This window comes from Dermacentor albipictus, chromosome 1 (assembly GCF_038994185.2).
Source record: "Dermacentor albipictus isolate Rhodes 1998 colony chromosome 1, USDA_Dalb.pri_finalv2, whole genome shotgun sequence".
NCBI classification, from domain to species: domain Eukaryota; kingdom Metazoa; phylum Arthropoda; class Arachnida; order Ixodida; family Ixodidae; genus Dermacentor; species Dermacentor albipictus.
This window is the reverse complement of record NC_091821.1, coordinates 501,981,821-502,009,719: the sequence shown is the minus strand read 5'-3', so window position 1 is coordinate 502,009,719 and position 27,899 is coordinate 501,981,821. Positions and strand designations below refer to the sequence as shown.

At 47.6% G+C, this 27,899-nt stretch overlaps 1 protein-coding gene and 2 long non-coding RNA genes across 6 annotated transcripts in view; 1 reads left to right on the top strand and 2 right to left on the bottom strand.

Moving 5' to 3' along the window:
* Positions 1 to 27,899, bottom strand: part of LOC135909347 (riboflavin transporter 2-like) — an 86,070-nt gene that overhangs the window by 14,776 nt on the left and 43,395 nt on the right. For all 4 annotated transcript variants that reach the window (XM_065441294.2, XM_065441297.2, XM_065441299.2 and 1 more), the window contains exons 3-4: positions 22,627 to 22,823; positions 21,468 to 21,672 (exon numbers count right to left, since the gene is read on the bottom strand). In XM_065441294.2, the coding sequence (XP_065297366.1) occupies positions 21,468 to 21,672; positions 22,627 to 22,823 (402 nt within the window). The remainder of the gene's footprint in view (positions 1 to 21,467; positions 21,673 to 22,626; positions 22,824 to 27,899) is intronic.
* Positions 11,268 to 14,389, top strand: LOC135909348 (uncharacterized). The gene is made up of 2 exons (XR_010566690.2): positions 11,268 to 11,380; positions 13,361 to 14,389. It is a non-coding gene; the product is annotated as an uncharacterized lncRNA (long non-coding RNA).
* LOC135909349 (uncharacterized) lies at positions 13,554 to 17,840 on the bottom strand. The gene is made up of 3 exons (XR_010566691.2): positions 17,437 to 17,840; positions 16,129 to 16,293; positions 13,554 to 13,690 (listed from the first exon to the last, which is right to left on the bottom strand). It is a non-coding gene; the product is annotated as an uncharacterized lncRNA (long non-coding RNA).

The following is a 27,899-nucleotide window of genomic DNA, read 5'->3' as shown; positions in this document are numbered from 1 at the left end:
GGAAGCCTCGTGGGTGGTCCGAATTTCCTATGTAAATATGTAAATAGCTTCTTCTATCTCTTTGACTCTGATGAAGTCGCGGCTCTGGGAGCCGGGTGGCCGCGGGCCACGGGTGCCACGACGGGCTGACTGGTATTGCGGCCTGGCACCGGGCGCTCCGACACCGTCTGGGACGGTGGGCGCCGTCAACTCGGATGCTGTGTGCACCGAGCGGAGTAGGACCACCTCGCAGAGCTGACGTCTCCTCGCGGCTGCCTGTTTTGCGCCCATTGTGGGTGTTGTTTTTGGATGCCGGTTGTTGTCAGGGTAGCGACACTTTAGGCCTAAGGCTTTACGAAGCTGCCTGTCGCACGTGGAGGGACACAACCTGGTGGACCGTGGCGTTGAGGTGTTGCACTTTGCTTACCTCATTCTAGTTAGCCTCGCACGAATTGAAATTACTCGTTCGACTCAAGAAAGCGAGCTTCGTTCACGTGAACTTAGCATCTGAGTATAGCTGCCCGATCTTTTGCTAGCCGAGTTGAACATCGTACCACGTGGGCGATGCGCATGCAGACTTCCTCTCCCTTGCACTACTTTAGTGTTTGCCGAGTGTGTTGAGTTTACGCAGTGTGATTGGAGTCACCCCTGGTTTGCCATCGCCTGCACATCGTCTGCGCTGCTGCCCCGGACTACGATCGAGCCACCCCCGGGCGATGGTGATGCTGTGGCCAGTTCGGCGCGACGACTTCGGCGGCCTCCTGTATCCAGCTCGTAACCCTCGGCGGCGGACAAAAGAGCCGGCGGTCACCGACAGCTACTGCGGCTCCCGCCAGCAGGGCGAGTCGGCGCGAGCGACGCTTGCTCGTACCGACTACTGCGTCGTCGTCTCCGGAGTCCTGGCCTGGGATCGTGCCGTCGAGGCTGCAAAGCCGCTGCTGTGACCGGCGGACGCCAGCGGTGTACCCAAGGACAATGTCGGCTCGCATGCTATGGACAGCGTGTGGACATTTCCTCAGCGCGATCACTGTTGCATGTACCACCCTGTTCGCGAAGCACGGGTTAATGTTAGACCGTGTCACATGTTTCGCCGGAATAAGAAGTGATTTAAGGTTGGGGGGATGTGGGAATGCGCGACCCTCGCGCCTCCCCTGATGTTTTTCCCGCATAGCGCGTCTCCTGTGGTCCCGCTTCGCAACGTGGCATGCGTGACGTCAGCGCGGTCGATGTGGTTAAAGCGCACTCCGAGAGATGGCGCTAGTGTTGCGCCATCTAGCAGCATAGTAGCAAGAGCTTGGTGGCGCAAGCCACCGCCCCGTTCCAAAGGGGACGCTCATAACATCCATCCATCCATGCGGGGTTACCCTCGGCGGGAGAGACGAGGCGCGCTCTCTTGGCTTCGAGACAGCAAACGGGCTGCACGTGCAGCAACGCTCTTCCCCGGCGGGTCGCCGAAGCAGCCCGGCGACCGATGCATCTGCAAAACCGCCTCGCGTGGCCGCCTTCGAACGCGCCACGATTCGCGTGACTATACACGCGAACGACCCGGCGTTGGGATCCAGCATGGGGCGAACATATTCGCTCGCTTCCGGTCGCGGTAAGTCGGACTTCTAGATTTGTCGCGCGCCCATCGGCATGTTTTGTGGATAGCAACTCGGCTAGCAGGCATTGATGTATGAAAGGTGCAATAAATGCCCTTGTGATCGTTTGCACTACTGTGTTGTCGTTCCTTTGTCCCAAGAGTACGGTGTGAGATATCCCACATCAGACACCACAAGCTTTGCGTGATAAGACGGCGCTTTTGTTCCGTTTTTGCGACACCGGCATTAAGAGGACCATGTTTAGTAAGCGTAAACGCGAAAAATTTGTGGCGGCGCTTAAACTTCGCCATTAAGAGCAGAAGGCTAGAGCATTCGAAGATGCGTGACTGGTGCTCATGCTTCCCGGCAACTTCTACTTATGTAACCGTAATGTTTTCCGGGAAACCCAGGCGGCGAATGTTATGCCCGAAAGCAAGCTTTCTGGTTCTTTTATTGATGGTGTTGCCAGAAACCGGGCGGGCCACGCCGCTCTACTAATACAGACCTCAAACGGCAGCTAGAAAATGTGTTTGCTTTAGATCTTACGCGTAACAACATTGTTTTCTCGTACATTCAAATTGCCATTCGACGTGATCATATATGTAAGTTGTGCCTAAGTCGTACTGTACAAATTTTCTGACGCGTTCTACATTGAGAAATTCAATTAGTTCAATAATGCCTCTGCACCACGCGGAGGGCCTGCATGGCTCGGCATGGTTCTCACGACTGCGGACGCCGACGCCAGATTTTAACGCGATAGCATTTTTGGCCCCGTGTCGCAGGGAACCCAGTGTCGTCGGAGTTATCCGTGAATAAAAAAATCATCCCCAAGCACAACCACGCAGGCCCTCCGCGTGGCGAAGAAGCGTCGCTGATACCATTGAATTTATCAAAGTGAAATGCGTCAGGATATTCCTAACGTCCGGCTTACGCACAACCAACAGACATGACAGCGTCAGATTGTAAATTGAATATGCGAAAAAACAGTTTGAATATACAAAAAACATTATATTGTTACGTGGAAAATCAAGCACAAACCCCGTTTTCCCTGCTTACGGGGGTATGAGCCATTGACGAGTCACTGCTTGTAGCATCTGCCTTACGGGAATATGAGCTTGCCGGCTTGTAGCCGGCAAGCCGAAGATGCCGCCCGAGTCTGAGGACTTCGAGCCGCCACCTGAAGCCACCACAGCAAGAACTGCCGGACTATTTTTCAATAAAGTTTCTTCTTCTTGTAGCCTCTATCTTACGGAGTATGAGTCCTTGATCAGTCACTGCTTGTAGTCTCCGCCTTACGGGAGTATGAGCCATTGATGAGTCACTCCTTGTAGCCTCTGCCTTAAAGGGGCATGGGCGATTATGAGTCACTGCTTGTAGCCTCTGCCTTACGGGGGTATGAGCCATTGCTGTGCGCTCCAGTGCTGCTGGGATCGGCTCACCATTGTTTTGTATAGGACCCCCTGTCGCAGAATATCCGGCGTCGGCACCAACAGGGCCCGATAACACTACCACGTTACACTCAAAGTTTAAGCGTCCTCCAAGTTTTTTCTGCGACACGGGAACCTTAACGCTATGGCGTTAAGATCGTGTACTCATATTTGATCCGTAAGCGTTCTGTGGCGAGTACCCAGCCCCGTCATGCGAAATGTGTAATGCAAAAAAATGCTTAATTTGCAAACCCATTTAACATTTATTCATTATAATAGTGTAAATGTGCGTGACTGCTAGCTTTATAAGCTACAAGGAACAAATTCAACAAAATTATATAAACAGAGGATACTCCAGAGATAGATAGGGCTCCTTAGAATATGCATACGAAAGCTATAGCATGAGTGGGCCAATTGAAATTTTGGGATTGGTGAAATTGAAATTTGGGGGTGGGCCAACTTGAAATTTGCAAGTGGACCAACTTGACATTTGCGGTTAGGGGAACTTGAAATATCGGGTCTACCAACTTGAAGTATGGGGGCGGGCCGACGTGAAATTTGGGGGTGGGCCAACTTGAAATATGGACATGGGTGAGATTAAATTTGGGGGGGGGGCAACTTATATTTGGGAATGGGCCAAGTTGAAATTCGGGGGTTGGCGAACTTAAGATTTGGGAAGAATTCAACGTAAATTTCCTCATCCCACCGTCTGCTCTGCCGCTCAAAGCATTTCTTTCTAGACCCTTCTTCGGAAGCCTGCTGTAATCATACCGTTATGCATATCACTAATTAACTGAAGCAAGGTGTGAGACAGGGCTAGCTGGTATTCCAAAATGATATAACCAGCATGAGAGTAGACACGCAACACACATGAAAGTCGCAGTTCCAGCAAAAAGGTGAAGCATGGATTGCGATAGCAAATTAGTAGACAGCTATACGAAGTATAGTAGCTTTATCGGCCATATAATCTTGCAAACATTCGCTTACTATCAGTTTTCTATGCCATATAAACTTAGAAGCATTCGCTTGCTAAGGGAAACAAGCATGATGTCAGCGCGCGCAAGCTAACATAAACGGATCGCCCTCCGTGAGCGCGGACGCTCGCTGTCAAAACGCCGGCGTGAGCGAGTGCGCTAGCAGCAGCGAGCGAAGTGACCTTCCTGTGGCCTGTCGCTTCAACACGAGAACGGCGAGAACACAGCGCGCGGCCGTGCAAAGTGCAGTGTATAGGAGGAATCGAAGCCCCGCCCTCCCTCCCGCGCTGCCTGGCTGCTTTCCTCCACATATCGAGCGCGAGATTGAGCAGCGATCGTCAGTTGCGCTCGGTCGCGAAATGCCCAGTTGCCACCAAACGCCGCCTCGCCCCCCTTCCCCTCCCATCCCATTCCCCCACGCCCTCTCGCGCGACCGAAGACTGCGCGTTTGCCCTCGGCTTTCTTGAGCGCGATCGTCGGTTTCCCTCGCACAGTTTCACTCGCACCTGGAGCATACGACACCCGGCCACTGTGTTGTCGCCCGTGCACTTTGTACAGAACATCACGGCGACGGCATAAATGAGCCTGCAGCGTTCATATAATTGATATCGCAATGATAAAAGCGACAAGGACAATCGCTGAAATACAACTGGTGTTTATTACAAAAAAACATGAATCTATAACCTCGCGCATATGATCTCAACTACGTATTACTGTGCAACAGGACTACCACAAATAAACAACAGCTCGCCAAAGCCTAAAGGCCCAACCACACGCGGTGAATCGTGCGCGCCTGGCTGCGCGTCACGCGTCTGCGAGGCCGTACGCGCCTGTCCTACGCGTCTAGAGAGGGCAGACGCGCAGGAAACGCGCGCGTCAACGAGGTCTTGATCTTGGGCGTCATTTTGAGCGTACTTTGAGCGTACGCGACGGAAGTGGCAGCTTGTGCACCGACGTCACGTGGGCCGCATGTACACACTTCCGGCGGTTCGGAAAGGTTGTTGAAGTTTCAGAATCGTGTGGAGACGCCGGGAGTCGCCGCTGGTTTCGTGTCGATAGATCACCAAGGCTATGGAGGCGATCAACAACGAAGCGCTGATCGCCTGCGTTGAGGCTCGACCTGCGCTTTGGTAGCAGGCGAAACACAAGCGCCACTAGAACAGGCACTTGACGAGATGCTCGTGGATCGTCATGCCCAACGCTGCCGAACAGGTGAGTGCTCGGAATTTTATACGGGCGTCATAGCGGAGCAGTTTCAATCGCGATCGAGCCCGATCGGGGTCGGATTTGATGATCACGATTGCCTGTACCGCGCAATATGCGTAGAACCGATCGTGATCGAGAAATTTGATCGCGCTCGATCGCCATCGAAAGCCTAGCTGTGTGGCACTGGTATCAGGCCCCGTACACTCTCAAGTTCAACTAATGGCCACAGAGGGCGAAAAAATCGACCGCGCGCCGCTGCTAACAAAGCCGACCTAGTAGCGTCACCTCGGGATTCGTTCGTTAGTTCCAACATTTCCCGGTAGAGGCGTCGTAATAAGCGCAATTTTATCTTACAAACTTTCTCTTACAATTACCGAAGCATTTTCTTTTACATAAAAACAGGGCAAAATCATCATTGCTAATTAGATATTGTACTCTTTGTTAGTAAGTTTATTGTTTCTTCGCCATTATGAACGCAAATAGCGTTCAGCATCATCGATCTTTCACGTGACCTCTGGCCTGGATTTAAAATTTTTACCGGTATTTCCGAGTGCACGGCGGCACGGATTCATTCGTTCGTACACTCAAGACTGGTTGCTTCTTTGATTCTAAAACTAGTTTCTTGCGCTTCTATGTAACTTGGGGTGAAGTTACGTGTTTGCAAGCGGACATGTAAGCCCGGCAGTTGGGTTTCGGTCGTGAGCCATTCGGAACAGGTCTGCATCGAAACGGGAGCTGGATTTTGCTGCGGCTGACAACGGCAATAACGGTGAGTCGTTTAACACCGCTGCTTCAATCGTTATATAATATCTGTCTCATTACCTTCCAGGCGGGCACAAGTTAACGAACTAGATCCTGCATTACATATGGGCAGTGAGGATCTCAGTTGCTGTTTCCTAAATAAACCTTTACTTGCGAGGCTGTCGTTTGGTTTACACACACAACCAGGAAAGAAAGAGCGATATCGGAACGCGCGTCTCATTTTTCATGTTATTGTAGCCGTGGTTGTAGGTGACTGAGTAGCCTTATCAATATACAGATTAAACTTTTTTTCGAGTCGGCCGGCAACGTCTTTCGTCCACAAAACCGAATAATCCTTTGGTAAAATGAAGTGAAAGTACAGAATTTAATGTATTAAACAGTTGCAAGCATGATACCCATATTTCGTACTTGTTGGTTCCAAATGTTCTTGCTGTTCAGATTGGTTTACCGTAGGGCATTTATTTTTGCAGTAGTGAAGCGGTGCATCACGTTCGTGGAGAAAAATAATGCATCAGTTCTAATAGCTTCATGACTTTCATGCATTTGCTTGAGTAACTAGCAATGTGATCACTTCTAGAGCATAAATGAACCCACAAATGTTCTCATTTGTGATCTTAATAGTACTTGCGCTGTTGACATGCATTGTAGTTAGGCAGACATCAATTTTATGGGCAATAGCAATATTTATTTAACATGCTGCTTAAGCACCCTAGAATAGACAGTGTACATTTGCATGTGTTCTGTAGTCGCAAATCATTACAACATATATGTCACACCTTTTTGCATTTCATATTGCAAAACTTTGCTTTTTCAATTTCTGATTCAGTCAAAATTTCTGTTCCAGACATGCAGTAATGAGGACGGCACCAGTATAAAGCAACACACTCCACGCACTAAACAGAAGCTGCTGCCTGCTACGACAAGGTCATTGTGTGGACATTGGCTACTACTACAAGGTAAACAACATATGGTTCAGAAATAAATATGTTTGATCTATGCTGTATTGGCTTGCCGTTTGCAGCAGATATGAATGTTTGTTCATATATATGGTTCAGTATAATTGGTTCGAACATATAAAACCCACATAAATTTGGCTAATCTGTGCTATATCTCACGTGTCACCGTTTTGCCCCAACAGAGTCTATGCCAAGCACATCTTGGTCATCACAGGAGCTCCTATCTGCACCAACAGGAAGGGGCTGGAGCCGAATTTGCAAGGCTTTTACACCAAGAACAAAGAAGCACATGCACAAGAATATGGATGAGATATCAAGTCTGCAAAGGACTGTGTTAAGACTGCAAAGAGCTTCAGCCACCATTCCACCAGCACGGACATTTGGCTGAGTCATCCAAGTAACTCAAAAAGGACTTTCTAGAAATTCTTCGTCTTCAGATGCACCTGCAACATCTGACCAAGCACGGACGACGCTGGCCAAAAGATTGAGTTTCATCAGTTCGTCCTTAATCAGCTTCCAAGCCATGTTAATTCCGTTTGTGCGAAGTGTAATTTTTCTTCTATAAATGCAAGCTTTCTCATTGCCCATTTTTGTTAGAGGTTATTCATCCTCATCCAAATATAAAGGTCAACCTTTATATTTGGATATTTCGCTGATACTTAATACCAGTCACTGTCTAGCAGCCTAACATATCTGTAGCAGTATCTTCTAGTGTATGTTGTCATGCGCAATTACTCTCCTGAAATAGCTGATGCAGCATCGGCATGCGTCTTGCATTAACCTATGCACATGTGCTATGCACCATTTTACTTTTCTTGGTGTTTTTAGCCTTCAATGCTTGCAGAGCAGAGTGGCTTCTCTCTTGAATGCAAGCTTTCTCATTTTCCATATTCCTAGTCTCGTTGATGATTGCTCCTCTTCCTTGATAGCCTGGGTCTTTGTGCAAGCTACAGTGAAGTGATTGATTGCAGAATCTGGTTTTTCTGCCACACTTGGTTGTGGTAACTGTGTTACAGATGTGGGGGCCTGGTCAGTTGCATTGGTAAGCAGTCCCTCGAGGTAAGCATTTGCTCCTGCAGTCCGCAAAGCGACATAGACTCCCAGTATACACACACCATAACTGGTGCGCCCCGTTCGTTCTGGCCTGCTGCAGCCATGGGCAAATTGTGCTTGTGGCCTACCTCGGCCATGATTTGCTCAAAACGGAGACCAGCATATGTGCTTACATGGTTCGAAGTGTATGAAGTTGATAGCCGTATGGGTGGAAAGGCCCGCAAGAATGGCTGCCGAAGGTGATGCCCACAAAAGCGACTTGTCCACATTGCGACAAAGTGGGACACAAAGTGTGAGCCACACATAGCGGCCCCCGAAAGAAAATAAATGTGCAGGTTGGAAAGGAGTTAACGCTAAAATGCCGGGTAGTCCATGTCGCTGTGTTGGTTGCGGCAGCAGATGCCTGCGTCACCTGATTGCTTCGCAATGGAAGTTGCTCATCTTCAACGGCAACTGTTGGTTCAAACAGGTGCAAGGCTCTGTCCAATCTGTTTGTACCGCAGGTTGTCGCTCGTTACCAGACCACCACATGTGACAAAGGCAAGCATTATGCCTGTAAGATGGTTCGTAGCCAATGTATAATGTATTGTCAACCTCAAGCGGTGACTGATTGCCGTTTAATTTTGCTGTTATGTCACTTGGTTACGGTCGCAGTTTTATGTTTTTCGAATCTTGCTGCCTGGTCGGTTGCACTGGGAAGCAGCCTCTCGAAGTAAGAATTTGATCCTGCAGTCTGCACAGCGACATAGACTCCCAATTTACGCACACCGTGATTCGTGCTCCCCATTCACCCTTTCCTGCTGCAGCCATGGGCAAATTGTGCCTCTGGCCTTTCTCGGCCGCGATTAGGCATGAACGGAGACCAGCATAAGTGCTTACATGGTCGGACCTGTATGAGGTTGGGTGGAAAGGCCCGCAAAAGTGGCCGATGAAGGTGATGCCCACGAAAGCGACTTGTCCATATTGAGACAATGTGGGACACCAAGTGTGAGCCACACATTAGCGGCCTCCAAAAGAAAAGAAACATGCAGGCTGGAAAGGAGTCAATGCTAAAATGATGGGTAGTCCATGTCGCTGTGTAGGCTGCGGCAGCAGATGCCTGCGTCACCCGACTGCTTTGCACTGCAAGTTGCTCATCTTTAACAGCGACTGTCGCCGCAAACAGGTGGGACACTCTGTCCAATCTGTTTCTGCTGCTGGTTGTTGCTCGTTAGTAGACCACCACGTGCGACGAAGTCGGGCACTACGCCTGTAGGTAGGCAGCTCAATGTACCCTAAGAGACCCGTGTATGTGAATGCTCACTGTTGCCATATGGTTCGTCGCCAATGTATGATGTATTGTCTGAACCTCATGCGGTGACTGATTGCTGTTTAATTTTGCTGTTATGTCACTTGATTATGGTCGCAGTGTTATATTTTTCGAATATTGCGGCCTGATCGGTTGAACTGGGAAGCAGCCTCTCGAAGTAAGAATTTGATCCTGCAGTCTGCACAGCGACATAGACTCCCAATTTACGCACACCGTGATTCGTGCTCCCCATTCACCCTTTCCTGCTGCAGCCATGGGCAAATTGTGCCTCTGGCCTTTCTCGGCCGCGATTAGGCATGAACGGAGACCAGCATAAGTGCTTACATGGTCGGACCTGTATGAAGTTGGGTGGAAAGGCCCGCAAAAGTGGCTGATGAAGGTGATGCCCACGAAAGCGACTTGTCCATATTGAGACAATGTGGGACACCAAGTGTGAGCCACACATTAGCGGCCTCCAAAAGAAAGAAACATGCAGGCTGGAAAGGTGTCAATGCTAAAATGATGGGTAGTCCATGTCACTGTGTAGGCTGCGGCAGCAGATGCCTGCGTCACCCGACTGCTTTGCACTGCAAATTGCTCATCTTTAACAGCGACTGTCGCCGCAAACAGGTGGGACACTCTGTCCAATCTGTTTCTGCTGCTGGTTGTTGCTCGTTAGTAGACCACCACGTGCGACGAAGTCGGGCACTACGCCTGTAGGTAGGCAGCTCAATGTACCCTAAGAGACCCGTGTATGTGAATGCTCACTGTTGCCATATAGTTCGTCGCCAATGTATAACGTATTGTCTGAACCTCATGCGGTGACTGATTGCTGTTTAATTTTGCTGTTATGTCACTTGGTTATGGTCGCACTGTTATGTTTTTCGAATCTTGCTGCCTGGTCGGTTGCACTGGGAAGCAGCCTCTCGAAGTAAGCATTCGCTCCTGCAGCCTGCACAGCGACATAGACTCCCAATTTTCATGCACCGTGATTCGTGCTCCCCGTTCGCGCTTTCCTGCTGCAGCAATGGGCATATTGTGCCTCTGGCCTTTCTCGGCCGCGATTAGGCATGAACGGAGACCAGCATACGTGCTTACATAGTCCGATGCGTATGAAGTTGATAGCTACATGGGTGGAAAGGCCCGCAAAAGTAGCTGATGGAGGCGATGCCCACGAAAGCGACTTGTCCATAGCGAGACAATGAGAGACACCAAGTGTGAGCCACACATTAGCGGCCCCCGAAAGAAAAGAAACGTGCAGGTTGGAAAGGAGTGAACGGCTAAAATCTGGGGTAGCCCATGTCGCTGTGTAGGCTGCGGCAGCAGATGCCTGCGTCTCCCGATTGCTTCGCAATGCAATTTGGGCATTTTTAACGGCGACTGTCGCTGCAAATAAGTGGCACACTCTGTCCAATATGTTTCCGCTGCTGGTTCTTGCTCGTTAACCTGACCACCACGTGCGACGACGACGGTGAGCCGTTTACGAGCTCGCGTCAATGATTCCAGCGTATCTCGACATGCAAATTTTATTTCTGCTATTGCACGAGGATGTACACTGCTTGTCTTCTGCCAATAAAGTCGCGCGTTCTGTTCACTCACTTGTGGCTTGTTTGTATGGGCGTCAGTAGAGGCTCTTGGCAATTAGAACGCACCAGCTAAGCGGCAGCGAAGGCATTGAGGCATGCCGCATAGCCTGCAGGGCAAGCACGGCACGTACCAGCGTACGCGACCGGCAAAAAACGGCCATATTGAATTTTGCGCGAAAAAAAAAAAGTTTGCACTTCCGCTTCCGGATTGAGCAACGTCATCTGGCGTCCCCGAAAGTTAGTTCCATGCGCTGCCGCTGCTTATTTTCGAACCACTGCCAAAGGTACAGTTTCCCTTCTCTAAAGTTGTTCTTTATTCTATGCTGGTATAAGCTGCCTCTCTCATCAGCAGACTCGCAGATGTCGAAAACGCGTTTCATCTGTGCAGATGACGTTATCACAGCGCTGCAGAAGTGATGGAAGTCCCTGGGGAATAAATTTCGGCGCCTGAGAAGACGTTGTCAGAAAGGAAAGAGCCGCGCCGTGCCAGCTGTCGACGTTCACAACGACGTCATCTGGCTGTTTTTCGACCAGATGATGTTTCTGCGCTACACAATGGAGTGTAGACCGTAAGTGATCTTGAAATTTCCATCTTAGCCGGCGTGTTAAAAATGAAACACGGGATTTTAGTGCTTTCCCTTTACCACGTTGACCGGCGATGCCGTATGTTTGTATTATAGCTGGCAATGCACCGCACTTGTGGGAATCGACTCAAAATAGTGCTTACACAAGCAAGTCGACGCACAGTATGCATTATATTCAGCTTTGTCTAATTGGCGATAAAATATTTGTGCTGCGTCGCCGCTCCGATTATCGCATATTTCGTTAAATGTAATCCGGTAAGGGGACATACAAGCAGTACAAGAATAGCTTTGTATATTTATTTATTTAGGTACCCACAAAGCCAGTTTGGCTTTGCAGTGGGGAGCAGAGAAAGCAGAAAAACAGGTACAAAATAACAAGTAAAATAGCACTTAAAAACCTAACAATAAAGCATAAGACAGAAGTACAGAGAATATTACATACAAATTAGCAGGATGAATAAAAAGAAAAGGGCTTGCATGATACACACACAAAAAGAAAACACAAAACATGCAAGTAGTTTTTTTTATTCTGTGCACTGATCCTAGAAGGCAGCGTGCAAGTCAATGGCCAGTATTTAACTGAGTATTGAATGTTGCTATATTCACGTGTACCTTAGGCGCTTCAATGCACAGTTTTAATTTTGCATTTTGTTGCCTGCCAGCAGTGTGCAAATCGGTGCATCATCACAGACCCTCAAATATTACCTAGCTTGCTTAGGGATTCATTCAGTGTCATCATGCTGTAGGAATAAATGTGCCATAGTACTGACAACATTGTCAGCTGTGTAATTGATAATTCTTTTTGTGTCTGCTCAGCAGTGTCCTTGCTTATTATCAGCCTGTGGTTATTCTGCAGATCTCAGGTGCTGTGGTTATTGGTTTAAGCGAAGCTTTCACAATGTTTGTGGAGAACACTGTTCCTGCTTAGCAAAATTTCCGAGGAAGGACTAGGTGATCCAGTTTAACACATTCGCACTGTGCAAAAAATGATTATTGAAATTTTACATGCCAAAACCACGATCTAGTTACATTATTTTAATTGGTATTTGCATTACGTCCAGTACTGGTCACTCGTGCAACACAGTAGCCAGTAGTCAGCTGGGATGACAATGGTTCAATGTCTACATTAATATGAGTATGAGGCGAGCTATTTGGCAAGACAGTAGGAGCAGTGGTAGGAAAGTCCAGAGAAGAGGCAAAAAAAGCTTGGCTGTAAAAAACCTTCTGGAAGGGTTTGCTCGCTAAGGTCAGCTTTGCTGGGCCAAAACACCCTTTACAAGGCAGATGGCAAGAAGACAAACATTATTAGACGTAACTTCCTAAATACAAACAACAAATGCACTGACTACTACGTACACAGCTTCACACTGTTTAGACGTACATTCAGTTAAGAAAAACAGTTTAGAATGAGATGAAGTTTACAAACAAGTGAAAGGAAAACAAAGTTACAAGCCAAGAACGTTTCAAGTAGAAAAACTAGAACAGGAGAGAGCCTTATGCTAAAGCAAGACCTAACAGTACTACTACTCTATGTTTAGAAAGTGCAAACATAGGTCTTTCAACATGAAATTTATTAAGTGGTTTTACTGAGTAAATGTAGTGGAATGCTTCCTGCTAATTATTTCAAAACTGAAACATTCCAAATATCATGCACTGTTTTGAGTAGAAGTAATCACTAGGCTTTAGGCATGCAGATCTCGTAAGAACTGCTTAAATGCATCACAAGCAAAAACAGAAAAAGATACAAAAGCTACACTTACGCGCATGCAGAAACTGTTCATTCTGGTTGTGTAGGCAAGCCACTTTTGTCCCTACAAAACTGATTCAGAGCTTCAGTGTACTCTAATAAAATCACACACTAAAACAAATGTGGACGGATTTGAGCCTTCATATATTTTTGCATCCAGACTGGCACATTATTTACACATTGACAGTATGTGCAAACCTTATTACGCTCACATGCAGGATGTCCGCCAACCTTCCACCAGTGCCCCCATCAAGTGAGGAGGGAAGTGCTGCAGACATCTTAACAAAAAATGTGCCAGTTTTCCGATCTGGCAACACTTGAAGCGCCATCACCGTGAAGTGAAGAGTCACAAGCGCCAGCATCGACTCTGTCTTCGGCGTCGCATGAGTCTGTGGAGTCTCAGGACATTTTGGAATCTCTTGAATCACCGATGTTTCAAGAAGTTCTGGTTCCTGAGGATTCTGAGGCACACCACAGCAGTCCGCAGTCAGGAGCATCGCTGGCTTCAGCAGGCAGTCGTAGGCTGGATACGTTAGGAAGCATTGCTTCTGAAGCAAAGTCAAGGGGGAGGAAAAGGAAAAAGAGAGATTAGAGTCAGTGAATATTGGAGGAATTAGGCAATGTTTCAAGTGCAATGAAAAGATGCAAACCACAGGACGACCTCGAACTTTTGCCGTCTCTCTGCTCAAACACATTAGAGAGGCCAGTGAGGATACGCATCTCGATTTGAAAATTAAATTGATTCAAGTAGGAGAATAATTCAAAGATTAATGTTTTTAATGTATACTTTTTGTATGATAAAGCCAAGAGACAATGAAACAAAAGGAAATCATTGATGAATTTAATTACTCTATATCGAAATGGAAAAATAAGGAGGAAAATGAAAGTATATGAAAAGGTAGCTTCCCACTAATGGGAGACGAACCCACAACCTTTGAATTATGCTTGCATTGCTTTACCAGTAGAGCTGCAGCAATGGCTATCCCTCTGCAAACTTTCTTGGGCCTGTATGTGCATGTACTAGATCTCACCCTGGTAGTGTTAGCCAGTGCTACTCGTGCAAGAACACTCCAAGAGCCTAATCTAGTACACATAAACATTCTATGAAATCGATGGTGGAATAGCCTCCAGCTCAATTGGTTTTAGCTCCCACCAGTGGCAAGTTATATTTTGTCTACTTTCATTTCCCTTCTCCTTGTGATGTTGACATTACAAATAAAATGACAGTTATTTTCCTTTATGCTTTATATACGTTTCCTTGTCTGTTGTTGTCATGTCAAAGCCCCTCAGCTCTTCTTTTTTGTTCATCTTACACTGTGTTGTATCCATGTTTTTGTGCGGTATTCAAGAATTTCATAAAGTTGATATCTGTGGGCCTGGTTGGCTGGACATTGCTGCTGTAGAGATGTGTGAACATGTTTTAGCAACACATCTACGATAAAGAAGCACTGACTTGCAACTAAAGGTGTGTTGTTGCAAGACAGATGTTTATCGCTTTCATCTGTGTTTACTCATTCAGCCTGTCTTGCAGCAATGAACCTTTTTGAGTTCACCACCTGTGCATGTAGAGTTTGTACATGCATGTAGAGATGCGTGTACATGCCTGTAAATAAAAAGAAATGTAATGAACCTTCAACCAGACCCCATTGAAAATTTCGGTTATATGCTGCAAGTTGTAAAGCCTGTTGGGGCGTTCTAGCAGCACAAGCATTTTTCTAATTGTTTTATTATTATTAGAAAAGGTAGCAGAAAGGGAAAAGTCTTGCCACCACATAGCCAGGAGGCGAGGTTCGCTGCCAACATAGACAACCTCTACCTCTCCCACAACTATCATCCACAAGCCACATTCCTTGCTTTTTTTTTTCTTTGTGTTCTGTGGCTCAGTTCCAGAGTTGGTTTTGCATGTTCTGTATTGGATGTTTGGCCAAAGTCTTTGTACGTAATCAGTGACATTGAAGGCAGTGTGTAAATGAGACATTTATGCGTATGACCCTGCTTCTCTGGCAGAAAGCAGGGCTACCTGACGGGAGCCGTGAACAGCATGTGAGCTTTAAAAAATTTCTTAAGCTGAAAAAAATGTAAGAAATTTCTGCGGCTGTCGTGCTGTTCTGCAGTTGTTTAATACTTTGCAGGCACAATCGCCACTATATGACTTACACACCACTGCAGAGTCTAGCCGCCTCAATCCCCACACAGTAAGTCAAGGCAACGTCTTTTATGTCTTACCGGGATGCCAAGTAGCTTGAATGCAAGTTGAAAAAAATTAGTACGCATGTCTCAATTGTTTGAATACTAATTATGATGACATGATTTTTCTTGACAATGATCTACATGGCTGTGGAGGCCCTTTTCGGGTGACATATGATCAAAATTCATTTGTGTAGGTTAGCTACCACCTTTGTTTAATACTACATGTGCAAGCATACCTCAGTGCATGTTTTACAGGTTGCGCAAGGTCAAAAGCACTGAGGTAGCTTTTGTGCGATGCCAGTCGATGGCAGTTTTTTTTTTTTTTTTAGTTAGCCGTAACTGTTACACTGGTGATGCAGTAAGTGGAAACTTTCAGTCTCTGTGATCATTTTTTTCTTGTATTTCTTTTCACGCGCATTGTCAGTACCATCATTACTATTTCTCGTTTTGTATCAGCATTTCGTGTACTATATATTTTCATTTGTTTATGAGTTAATACATAGTTAGTTGTGTATAATTCTGTATTCTGTGGAAAGAGAGAAATAAAGATTATTATTAATATATTATTATTATTATGTATTAGTATTTTTTATGCACGCTCATTGTCAGTCGTTTCCTTCTTTCTTTTGTTTTGCTTCAATGTTTTGTGACTCCTTCCTGATTTGGCTTCCAAAAGGTGGCAGGCAGTAATATGTAAATAAAATAAAATAAATGATACATTAAATGACAAAGAAACGGTGTTCTGTATTCCTCCAATCGCACATTATTACTCTTGGGGCAACTGTCCTTTACCAACCTTAACGCTACAGCAAGTCGTTCTCCAGGCTCCAGGGGTTTCTCGAATGTGGTGCTGCCGTGTGAGGTCCTCTGTTAAAAAGCTCCATAGCTTGTCCAAGAGCTGCGGCGCCTTGCGAAAGAACTTGTAGAAAAATCTGTGGTCATCCTGACGTATCCGTTGCATCTGTAAAAAATGGTGCATTATTGCCTGGCAGCAAGACCATGCCCTGCCCACATACACGCGCAGGTATCAGGAGCTGTACACTTTTCACTGACACACATGTATAGCCACTAGCCATCATCAATTTTACCCCCTGCTTTGTTTATGTGCTTGAATACAAACAGTGGTTCGGCAAAACAGGAGAGCCAGTCAACGGTATATTAAAATCGTGCGGCCACTGCCAAGAAACTTCCGAAATTAGTCGCACAGAATTTTAACCTGCCCCCCAGGTCACAATTTAATTACATTACACTTCATATCTACAGTCACACTTCTGAGAGACAGATAATATAGGAAATCGTATCTCGTCCACAAGCTTCATATAAGACAACCAACACGTGCAAAAGGTGTTCCTGAATCTATGTGCTATACTAATGGCACAAATATAACTAGCAGTCCTTAGCTTTTTGTAGGGGTGTGCTAATACCGAAAAGTAGATTTAGAATCGAATCAAATGAAGAAAAACTAATCTGGATATCAAATAAAATATCGAATAGCAGAAAATGTATTACAAAACGTAATCCTTACAAATTTTGTGCAAGAGGGTGCTACACAAGCTCTGTGTAAACAGTACGGTCTACTGTTAATAATGAAGGGAGCTCCAAATTAGTAGTGCAGATTGTCTGTTAAATAGAATCAAGCGCTTCTTCCCCTCTGAAGCTGAACAGTTAATGACCGTATGTCGTACGGCATACACGGGTTAGACAGGCGGTGGTTGAAACGTCGTGAGGTGTCGTCACCACGTATTCAATATACGATCTGTACGCTTCCGGCGGCTAATCAGCCCGATCTTCGCCTGTGCTTTCGCGCTTTCCGAGCTACACCCTGCTCTTGTCGTTCCCCCTGTTCGCGTACGTCACGTTATCGTTTCGATCGGTGCTGTCAACCTGGACGAACCTTGCACCGACGACGCGATGCTGTTCTGCGAATTGGGCGTTCGCGCGCTGCGAGTACGATCCCCGCATTACTACTTTAACCATTTCACTTATGCGCGCATCTAAAAACGCTGATAAGTAATTGCTGTCCTAACGAAGATAAGTCCACATGTCCAAACACTGGCTCCTAGTTCTACCACTGTAGATCATCGAAAGGAAAGAAGTTACTCACAGCCGTAAAGTCCTTCTTCTTTACGCAGTTGAAAGAATGGCCGGACCCACCAACGTCGCCGCAGAGGCCGCAGACGCTTTCTGCGCTCCCGCCGCCTTTGCAAGAGCAGCAGCAGCAAAAGCTTCTTTCTCATGTGGTACATTGCGGGGAGAGTACGCTGATACCGGCGAAGCAAGCGGTTAAGCAAGAGCTCGGCAGCAACGTCGTGCGTGGTCGCGCGCAGATGTCAGCTGCAGTTGTGAGCAAGCAGACGCTATCGCGCGTGATGTTGATAATTGATGTAGCTTTTCTTGCCATAAGGATGTATAGATACGAACAGCGTTCATTTCTCAACTTAAAAACAATGTACTAGCTCTAACATTGATAAATTAAATAAAAATGGCTAGCCACAATGAAAGTAAAGATAAACTTTTCTCAAAGCCAAAGACGACCGTTTCCGCCGTCGCTGGGCCGCTGGTCTGTCAGCCCTGTGCTATACGCGCAGCGAAGCGCGCACGTGTGCGCGTATCGTGTGGCTGGACGCCCTTCCCTTCGTCACCCGCGTACGCGCACGCAGACGCGTACGCTTACGTGTACGCGTAGCGAGACGCGTATCCCGGGCTGCGTGTGGTTGGGCCTTAAGGCGGCTCACCACGTGTCAAGTCAGTAAATTATCCGTCAACGCTATGGAACGTTTACTGATACAGTTGCTACCTGCAGCTGTATCAGACTGTTTTGATTCTCAAGCAACGTCTGTATTTTGGCCTCAGACAAGGAAGGTAGGTTTTTTGTTGCACGTCATGCGTCTATTATTCTGATGGGAATTGTATAGACAGTTCAAGCGCATTTTGACGACGGCGACGACGACGGGATGTTCCGTAGAAAGTCCCAGGGCGATAACACCGCGTCGCCGCGCGTCGTACACTGTTAAGGAAAATTACACCCTTTGGGTTGTATCTTGCCACACAACAATAACCGTCATCTGTGTTGCCCAAATTTCCTTTCTCTAAAGCTGCGAGTTCGGTATTTCCAAGCCACGAACGGTATTTGCGTTATCAGCGTGACATAGCGTTCTCGACAGGAAAGTAGCGCGCGCAGCGTTTTCAAGAATGGAAACGGAAGCAAAACAGATGACGATATACACCCCAAAGGGTGTAAACTTTTTTCAGAGTCTAATTCTAGGTGCGAGTGAAAGCATGCAAGTGAAGCCGACGATCGCACTGAATCTGCCGCGCGCGAAGGAGGAAACGGAGAGCAAACGCGCCACCTTCTGTTGCGCGTTAAAGGCCGCGGGGGCGGTGTTGTGCTGCCGCAGGGGCTGCGCATTTCGCGAAACGGGAGCAAGGGGAACGATCGCGACTGAATATCGCGCCCGCCATATGACGACGAACGCGGAGAGGCAACACGGGAGGGAGGGGCGCGGCGTGGACTCCGCCAACAAGTGCGTAATTTGCATGGCCGCGCGTGGTCGCGCGCGCGCCGTATATTGAAATGCATCTGCGGACGGCTTTGTGCCCGCTGTGTTCTCGCCGCTCTTGCGTTGAAGCGACAGAGCGCACGAAGGTCACTTCGCTCGCTGCTGCTGTCGCGCTTGCTCACACCAGCGCGCAGCATTTTGCAGCGAGTGTGCGCGCTCATCGAGTGCGATGCGTGCATGTTTAATTGTGAGCGCCGATGACAAGCTTGTTAGTTCAGTCGCTAAGCTAATGTTCCCAACTTTATACGGCCCATAAAACTACTAGCATTAGTTCGTATAGCTGCTTACTCATTTGCTATCGCAATCGGTGCTTAGCCTTTCGGGCGAAACTGCGATTTTTTGTTTTATAGTAACGTTCAAGTTGCTGTGGATGCGATCTTTAATCCGTAGTCAGATGTTTATCTGAAGAACGCCAGGTCTAGGGCAACATGCATGTTAACTAAGCTAAACCTCAGCGCACTCGCTCAGTCCGTAGAAAAGAAAGAAAGCTTGGCCCTGCAAATGATTTTCCCTGCAAAAACTCGCAAGAGCGGAACGCCTTACCGCATTATTGTCTCCGAGAAGGGAACGTGACCAAGGTCGATTGCCTATTGGCTCCAGTATCACTCGAAAATGTTGCAAGTTAATGATCCTTCATTAGTTCATAATTTAGCTCAGATCCTTCGGCATCTTAAGGAGCACACCAATGTTGCATGCAAGGATTTGTCTGTTGATATTAAATAATTATATTATTCCATCCCAAATCATGCGCTGACGAGTCTCATTGAAGAAACCATTTTTGAGTTTGGCGCAGTGGCTTTCCAGATTAAGTGTAGCGTCACGGTCACGGGTTTTCTGGATGTACTCAAATTATATCTTAACCCTACTTTAGATGAATGGAATGGAGAAGTTCTTATTCGGAAAAGTGGCGTGCGTATCTGTTCTAGCATTGCCCTTATACTGAGTGACCTCTTCCTGGCGCATTTAGGTGGGAAGGTTGAAGCTCATTTAGTTGGTACAAATGTAGCGAAATGCTTTCGGTTTGTCGATGGTTGCCTTATCCTGTATGACTGTAACGGTGCCGGCTCTGAGTCCTCCCTCCAGCAGACTTTCGCACTGTTAAGCGATTGCATGCAACCGCTCACTCCTACGCACGAACGTTCTGAGGGCGGTTCTATTAGGTTTCTTGATTTGAGGCTGTCCTTTCTGGGCGAACGTGCCTGCTGGAAGTATGAGCCTTGCACTAAAACACATCTATTGTCAATGTACCAAAGACCAAAGTAAACTGGTGAAGCGCGGCATTGTTCAGGGTTGTTTGAACAACGCTTTGATAAAATCCTGTCACCCCTCAATACAAGACTGCTTCAGCTCGCAAGCTGCTCGATTGAAGGCTGTTAGCAATCTCCGCTGCTTTATTGTTTCTGTTTAGAGACGGTTCGTAAAAGTCGCAAGCTTGTTATACCCGTCCTGATACACGAGCAAATGTTTGCAGGCAGATGGCGGTGATCTCGTACACACATTGTCTTGCACGAACTCAAAAAGATAGGCAAAAAGGCAGAAGTTTCTGTCATCTTTTCTGCTCCTCAGAATTTATTTCAATCGTGCGCTAGAACCCGCCCTTTCACCATACACTCGAACCTAATAATAATAATAATAATAATAATAATAATAATAATAATAATAATAATAATAATAATAATAATAATAATAATAATAATAATTGCGTTTATTTTACATCAACGTGATGGAGGAGGTAAGGGAAAAAAAGTTGAACAAATAGCTTGACTAGTTCCCGCAACTCAAGATATTCGTCGACTGCTGAAGTGGCGGTGTGTATAGCATGCGTCTTTCCTGCGGGCAGCGTTACGTGGGACAGACAGGCAGATGCCTAAATGTGGACTTTCAGGAGTACAGCCAGGAAGTGCAAAAAGGGAGAGACGATTTTCTTGGAATACGTTGCTCTCAATGCAAATGTCGTCCACTTTTGTACAAGACACTAATTGTAGCTAAATATGCGCAAGACAGTACAAAACAATACAAGTAAATTAGATATGGATGTCGAGCGGCAATGAGGAGTAATTGATCGCTCTGATTCATTATTATGAGATTTATGGGCCGGAAATGTCTTAGCAACATCAGAGACAGCGTCGAATACATAAATAAAACAAGAAACAATGCTAACTGACGAAAAAAAGTTAGTTTCGTATACAGACGACGCATTTATTGCGACAGATAAATATTAGACAGCTATACATTTAAGGTTAGTCGTGTTATCAGCTGCATAAACTACTGTAAATATTCGCTTACTAACTAAGTTAACAAGCACGTGCCCACAGCCAAACACATCTCACTCGACGACTGCCGGCACTCACTGTCAGAACGCTGGCGTGTTGTAGAGCGGCAGCGCTGCGAACAAATTTCCCTTCGTGCCGCCTCTCGCTTCAACACAAAATAGGCGTGCCAGGGCACAACGCACACGAAGGAATCCGCTATTTCAGCGCCGAAGGCCTCCGAGACAGGACGCACGTGGCCGCTCTCGGCCGCCGCAGCTGGAGTGCCGCCTTCCCCGTGGACGGGGCACACTTGCCACTCTCACCTGCAACGCAGTGGCCACAGGCCAGTGGCCGAGGGCGGCGAAGGCAAGCCAGCTGAGTGCCACGATGACAGACAGCACGGAGAGGAATGCCTCCACGCTGAAACGAGGGCCCCTTGGAGGATCCGCCTTGTCCGCCGCCCCCACTCCCTGTGCCAGGGCAAGGGCAGCTGGCACGAGGCCACTCAATCCTTCGCCGACCATGTACCTAGGACGCGGATCACAAGTGACATATAAAACCTCTGGCCTTTCCTATGTGTACTGTGAGATGCTACCGGAAATCTACACCTACAGTCTACATCTGCGCACCAGCTCAGCGTATGCAGTGCTCGTGTCTGCGGAATGCAGGCGAGCCAGAAACGTGATGAGAGCTACATTCGGTTTGTCTGTTTGCTTGCCCTCTGTCACTGGGTCACTGCGAGTGATCCCTTTTTCTTCCTTTGTTTCACGGGTAAGTTTAGGCGCGCCATCTGTAGCGCTCGTCGTGCCAGCGCCGGTATTCTGTAGCGGAGCCTTTTTCGACGCCAATGCCTCTCTGCGCTTTTCGCGTTCGTGAGCGGTCGATTTTTGACTACTCACGAACGCGAAGAACGCCGAAAGGCAGAAGCATTGGGAAAAGGCATCGCTACAATATACCGGTCCATACCCTATATCGGATCGCCATTCTTAATAATGGCTCTGCCGCTCCTCCTTGCTAGAAAGCTGCGTGGGGGGGGGGGGGGGGGATTCTGTAAGAGTCCACCTAGTGGACTGTCCATTTTGGCGGCTGCTGATTGGATGCTGATGATCTCTTGATATAGTTCGGCGAACACGCCCTCAAAGCATTCATAATCCCTTATAAACAAACATTCCCGAACCACGGGCTAGAGCAAAACGGAATACTGCTCATATCAGGTGAATGAATAACACTGCGAAATGACGCGGACGAGACGGGTGACACACACATGCGCTGTGACAGTTGTAAGCCAGCGCATGTGCGTGTCGGCTTATCGTCCTCGTGATTTCATGCTGTTATTCGCTCGCTATGAACCGCAGCCAACAAGGCCGCCATCAAGCCTTAACAAACATGCGCATGTCAAGCAACTCTTCGTTTATCGTGCCGTTTTGTTGTATGCGGGTTTAACTGTATATTCGCAGTGCGGATGTGTGGGCTGCACCGTACCAGAAGAGGAACTGCGGCGGGTAGCGGGCCATGAAGGGCATGTAGAGCACCGAGCTGGTGCAGTCGACGCAGGACAGAAAGAAGGCGAGAGCGATGAAGGCCACGCTGTGTTCGCCCACCGTGCGCCGCCAAAGGAACACCATCAGCACGCTCGCTGTCAGGCCCACCAGCAGCGTCACGTGCACTGACGAACGGATCTGGGGGGACAGGGCACGTGCACGTTTACTGCACGTTTGCAATACCTTAATCGGTGGACAGTGCACTACGATGTGGACGAAACTAAGCCACTGGAAATTATTCGCATCAGGCGCACTGGACACAGACAAAAGCAAAACATTGTATTCTTGGGTAGGCAAGCGTGCACAGTACTCCACGTTACGACACTAGATAAATATGGGTTTAGTTTGATTAAACGTAAATTGCATTGACCCAATTGAGGAAGTGTTCTTCCGCTAAATTATTTTGTGACCTGCACGAGATCTTATTTGCGAGAAGCGAGGTGTTATGCCGACGCCACCAGAGGTCACTAGAGGTGTTGAAGTCTGGAGCAGAAAGCAGTATGCATGATCTTGGCATTTATAAAAAAAAACTTGCAGTTCCGCCGGAAAGGCGAAGCACCGATTGCGATAGCATATTAGTAGATAGCTGTGCGAAATAACGATGACAGTTTTATCGGCCTTATAAAGTTGTAAACATTCCCTTACTGAGTTAGCAATCATATAATATGTGAGCGTGACTAAACGAGTACGTAAAAAGAAACAGACACACAGAGACAGCGCTGTCTATGTGTGTCTGCTTCTTTCTACATCCTTGTTCAGTAACGCTTACACATTCTACCATGGACTCAAACCAACTAGCCCAACAACGTGTTTTAAGTAAATTAACCAGCCGGGTGTCACCTGTGCACAGGTAAACATGAACATTGTTAAGAGTGGCGAGCTGCGAAACAAGATTGCCACACAGTTACGACAGGGCGACACGACGCGCACCTCCCCCTCTCCGTCGCTGCAGCTGGGAGGCGTTCGAAGAAGCGGCCTTTGCGCTGGAGTCCGCCGCCTTCCACCCGCCCCATCGACATTGTGACGGAACTAGTTCGGCGTGTGTGAACAATGATTCCGGAGTTCCCCAACGCGGAGCTGATTTGACACGCATGGACAAGCTGCCGTGGGGACGACGTATTTTGGTGCGTCTCACGCTTCGGCGTGGCGCAAAACAACGAGCGACCCTCGATCGGCACAGATAATTCCCGGAACGGCACCCCGCCAACGCCGTCGTTTGGGCTTCGGAATGTGTGTGCCGCCTTTGTGTCTGTAAACTGTTCTGAAGAGCAGCGGCGAGTTGGTGATGAGTAAACGAACAGTCGCCGCGTCGTATGACCGGCGGATCGAGTGTATAAAAATTGTGGTTGTGCGAATGCTGAGGACACTTCTCTCGAGCGGTCATGTTAGACTGATTCACTTCTCTCATGCAGTCATGTTGGACTGATACTCTTTTTCTCAAGCAGTCATGTTAGACTGATTTAATTTCTGTAAATAAACCCTTTTCCTCGTTCTCGATGAGAAACAGTTCTTCACTTCATCAACGATCTCAGCGTAAATAAGTTGGACGACGGCATGGGCCAGCTACCTTCGAATTCATGCCGTACTCCAATCTTGGCAAAGGACCACGGACGATGGGATTGAGCCCCCAATCCTGACAACTGGCTGACAGCGGTGAGATGGACTTTGCGACATGGTGCTGTATCTGCGGTGAGTGCTTGGTTTTTGCTTTGACTCTCTAGGCTTCATTTTGTGGTTGTTCTGTTTAGAACAGTAGGGAAGCTAGATTGTTGTGTGTTAGCTAGGTTGTGTTTTCCTAGCTAGATTTAGAGAGCAGAATCAAGGCAGTAAAGCAGCAGTCATGGAATTAAGGACACTGCTGAGAGACGAGTTGTTGATTGTTGGTGAGGAACTGGGCCTAGATGTACGTAAGGAAATGCTAAAATCAGAATTATTGCATATCATTTCCGAACAGGCCAGTGAGGAAGAAGTTGAACTGGGGTTTGAACTTCTGAAAAAGAGAGAAGAAAGAGAGAGAAAAGAAAGGGAGGAACGCGATAAAGATCGCGAGTTAAGAAAAATGCAACTTGAACTTGAAAGCAAACGTTTGGAGTTGTCTCAAGGAAGTGAAGGCGCTCTGGGACGATCAAGTGAGGCAGGATCATACCGCATGGACAGGCTATTAAAGCCATTTGAGGTCGGGACCGACATAGGCTTGTTCCTAAGCAATTTTGAAAGGACTTGCGAAAAGATGAACTTCGGCCCGAGTACATGGCCACAGCGGTTGCTGTCTATGTTGCCGTGTGAGGCGGCGGAAGTAATCGCCAGACTGAGTGTGCAGGATGCATATGATTATGCAAAAGTTAAGGCTAGTCTCCTGAAGAAATATCGCCTTTCAGCTGAAGCTTTTCGGCAAAGGTTTAGGAGCACAGGCAAGAAAGATAGCGAGGGCTATCCGGAGTTTGCATATAGCTTAAAGGCCAACCTAGTCGAGTGGCTTAAAAGCGCGGAAGCGTACGACAGCAGAGACATGATCATTGAATGCATGTGTCTAGAGCAGTTTTACAAAACCATCCCCCAAGCTGTGAAACTGTGGGTGCAAGACAGAGGTAATGTAAACACTGTGGAAAGGGCGGCTGAATTAGCCGAAGAGTACGCAACCCGTAGAAAGTTGAACGCCGAGGAAGGAAACTGGGACGGTCGAAATGGACCGCGGAAACCATTTCCGTTCAAAAAGGGTGCGCAAACTAGACGATCCGAGCCTGTAGACTTGGCGGAAAAGCCCGCAGAAAAGAGCGAGGAGAAACTTAACGGAGAAACCGCACAAAAAGAACAGAAAAGAAAATTCGAATCTGTTAGACCAATTCGCTGTTACAAATGCCACAAACTGGGACATATAGCTGTAAACTGCGAGAAGTCTAGCGTAGTTTTTTCCTACGTGGAGGAAAAAGATGAGAATATGGAACTTTTAAGTCCATATCTCCACGACCTGCAAGTTAATGGAAAACCATGCCGAGTGCTAAGAGACAGTGCCGCCACGCTGGACATTGTCCATCCGTCTTACGTGATGGTAGATGACTTCACCGGAGAAGTAGCATGGATAAAACAGGTTGTAGAAGAACACAGCGTGTGTCTGCCCATGGCCAAAGTCAAAATCAGTGGACCATTCGGGGAGCTAGAGACTGAGGCTGCAGTTTCCAAATTTTTGTCACTGCAGTATCCCTACATCTTTTCGAATCGTTCGAATCAGTTACTGCGTGACAGAGGGCTCAAACTGGGAGAGGGCATAGTACAGGCATTGACCCGAGGCCAAGCTCGTAAGATCGCGGCGCTTTCGGCTGAAAATGCTCAAGCTCCTCCAGCGGAAGCAGAAAAGGGAATAACTTCAATACCCGAATCCGAGCTAGGCCCGAGGGACAAAAGAACAGTTGAGGAGAGCCTGCCAGCTGACCAGCTCAATGACAGCGTAGCACTAGAGTGTCAGAGTTCTAGCCTGCAGGAAGAGAAAGCAGACGTGCTCACAAGCGAGACAGGGTCGTTATTATCACCGGCCTCAAAGAACTTTGATCAACTCTTACGCGTGGATAGAGAGTCACTGGCAGCTGAGCAAAAGAATGATGAGAGCTTAGCAAAATTACATGACACAGCTAAAGAAGGCATTGCTAGGCGCAACGTAACGATACATGAGAGAGGAGGATTGTTGTATCGGCATTACAGAGATCGAAAGGGTAGGATTTTAGATCATTTAGTCATACCTACTAAGTATAGGGAGGACCTTTTGAGTCTTTGTCATGGAAATGGGTGGTCCGGCCACCTAGGCATAAACAAATCAAAGGAAAGATTGCTTATGGAATACTACTGGCCTGGCTGTTTCAAAGATGTAGAAAACTTTGTAAGATCATGCGACGCCTGCCAGCGTTCTGGTAAACCAGGAGAGACTTGGAAAGCTCCACTGAAGGTAGTGCCCTTAATGGGCAACCAGCGCTGAAGCTTCGCGTGCCGACAGCAGCGCCGTAACACACAGCCTAGCGAGCGGTAGACACAGTTTCCAGTAGCACACGCAGTGATTTCGTGTCAGCAAATTCACCGATTGTCTTGAGTCACACTTTTCACGGCTCCTCAAACGGCAGGGAACCGACGTACTAGGACGTAGCAGCGCATGCGCTCTACGCAGCGCGCATGGCCATGGACAGAACTTGGCTGGCCGCATCGGGCTAGACAAACATTGATACAGGCGCACGTTTCTTATCGCTAAATATGTCGTGCCATCTTCGTAGCCTCCCTATCGGACGGTTTCAGCATATTTTAGTAACGCATGAAAAATGTCGTAGCGCCCCCTGGCCAGCGCTGGTTCCCCATAACAGAGCCTTTCAGACGACTTGTAATAGACACGGTAGGGCCTCTTCCAAAAACAAAATCAGGCTACAGGTACTTGTTTACCATGCTGTGTCCGGCTACCAAGTTTCCAGAAGCAATCCCTTTGAAAGAGCTCAGCTCCACCGAAGTAGTAGACGCGCTTTTGACAGTGTTTGCACGAGTTGGGTTTCCAGCCGAAATTCAGGCAGATCAAGGGTCAGTATTCACGAGCGCACTGACTTCCACATTCTTGCAAAAGTGCGGGGTAAAGTTAATACACAGTTCTGTCTATCACCCTCAGTCAAACAGTGTAGAGAGGTGGCATTCGGTGCTTAAGCGAGTTTTGCGTGCGCTCTGTTACGAGCACAAGGAGGACTGGGAGAACTGTCTGCCGGCAACTTTGTTTGCTTTGCGAACGGTTCCACATGAGGCAACAGGGTTCTCACCAGCAGAACTAGTGTATGGGAGGACACTCCGGTCTCCACTGAGAATGTTAAGAGAGATGTGGGAGGAAAGAGGGGAGAGTCCAACCGTGGTTGAATACGTGCCAAATTTACTGGAACGACTAAGCGCAACCCAAGAACTAGTCGGAAAGAACATGGAAATAGCTCAAAAGAACGCCAAAGTCTATTGCGACAAGAATGCGAGGCTTCGTACGTTTAAAGTCGACTTAACGATGAAAGCAGAAAAGTGTAGGTTTGGTTGTTCGCAGGTTACTTATCTGGGCCATGTTGTCGGTCAGGACATGAGACAGCCGGATGAGCTGAAAATAGCTACGATTGGAGAATTTTCTCAGCCGCGCCCGAAAACGGACCTTCGTTCATTTTTGGGACTTGTGGGGTACTATCAACGGTACATTCCGAATTACTCGCAATTGGC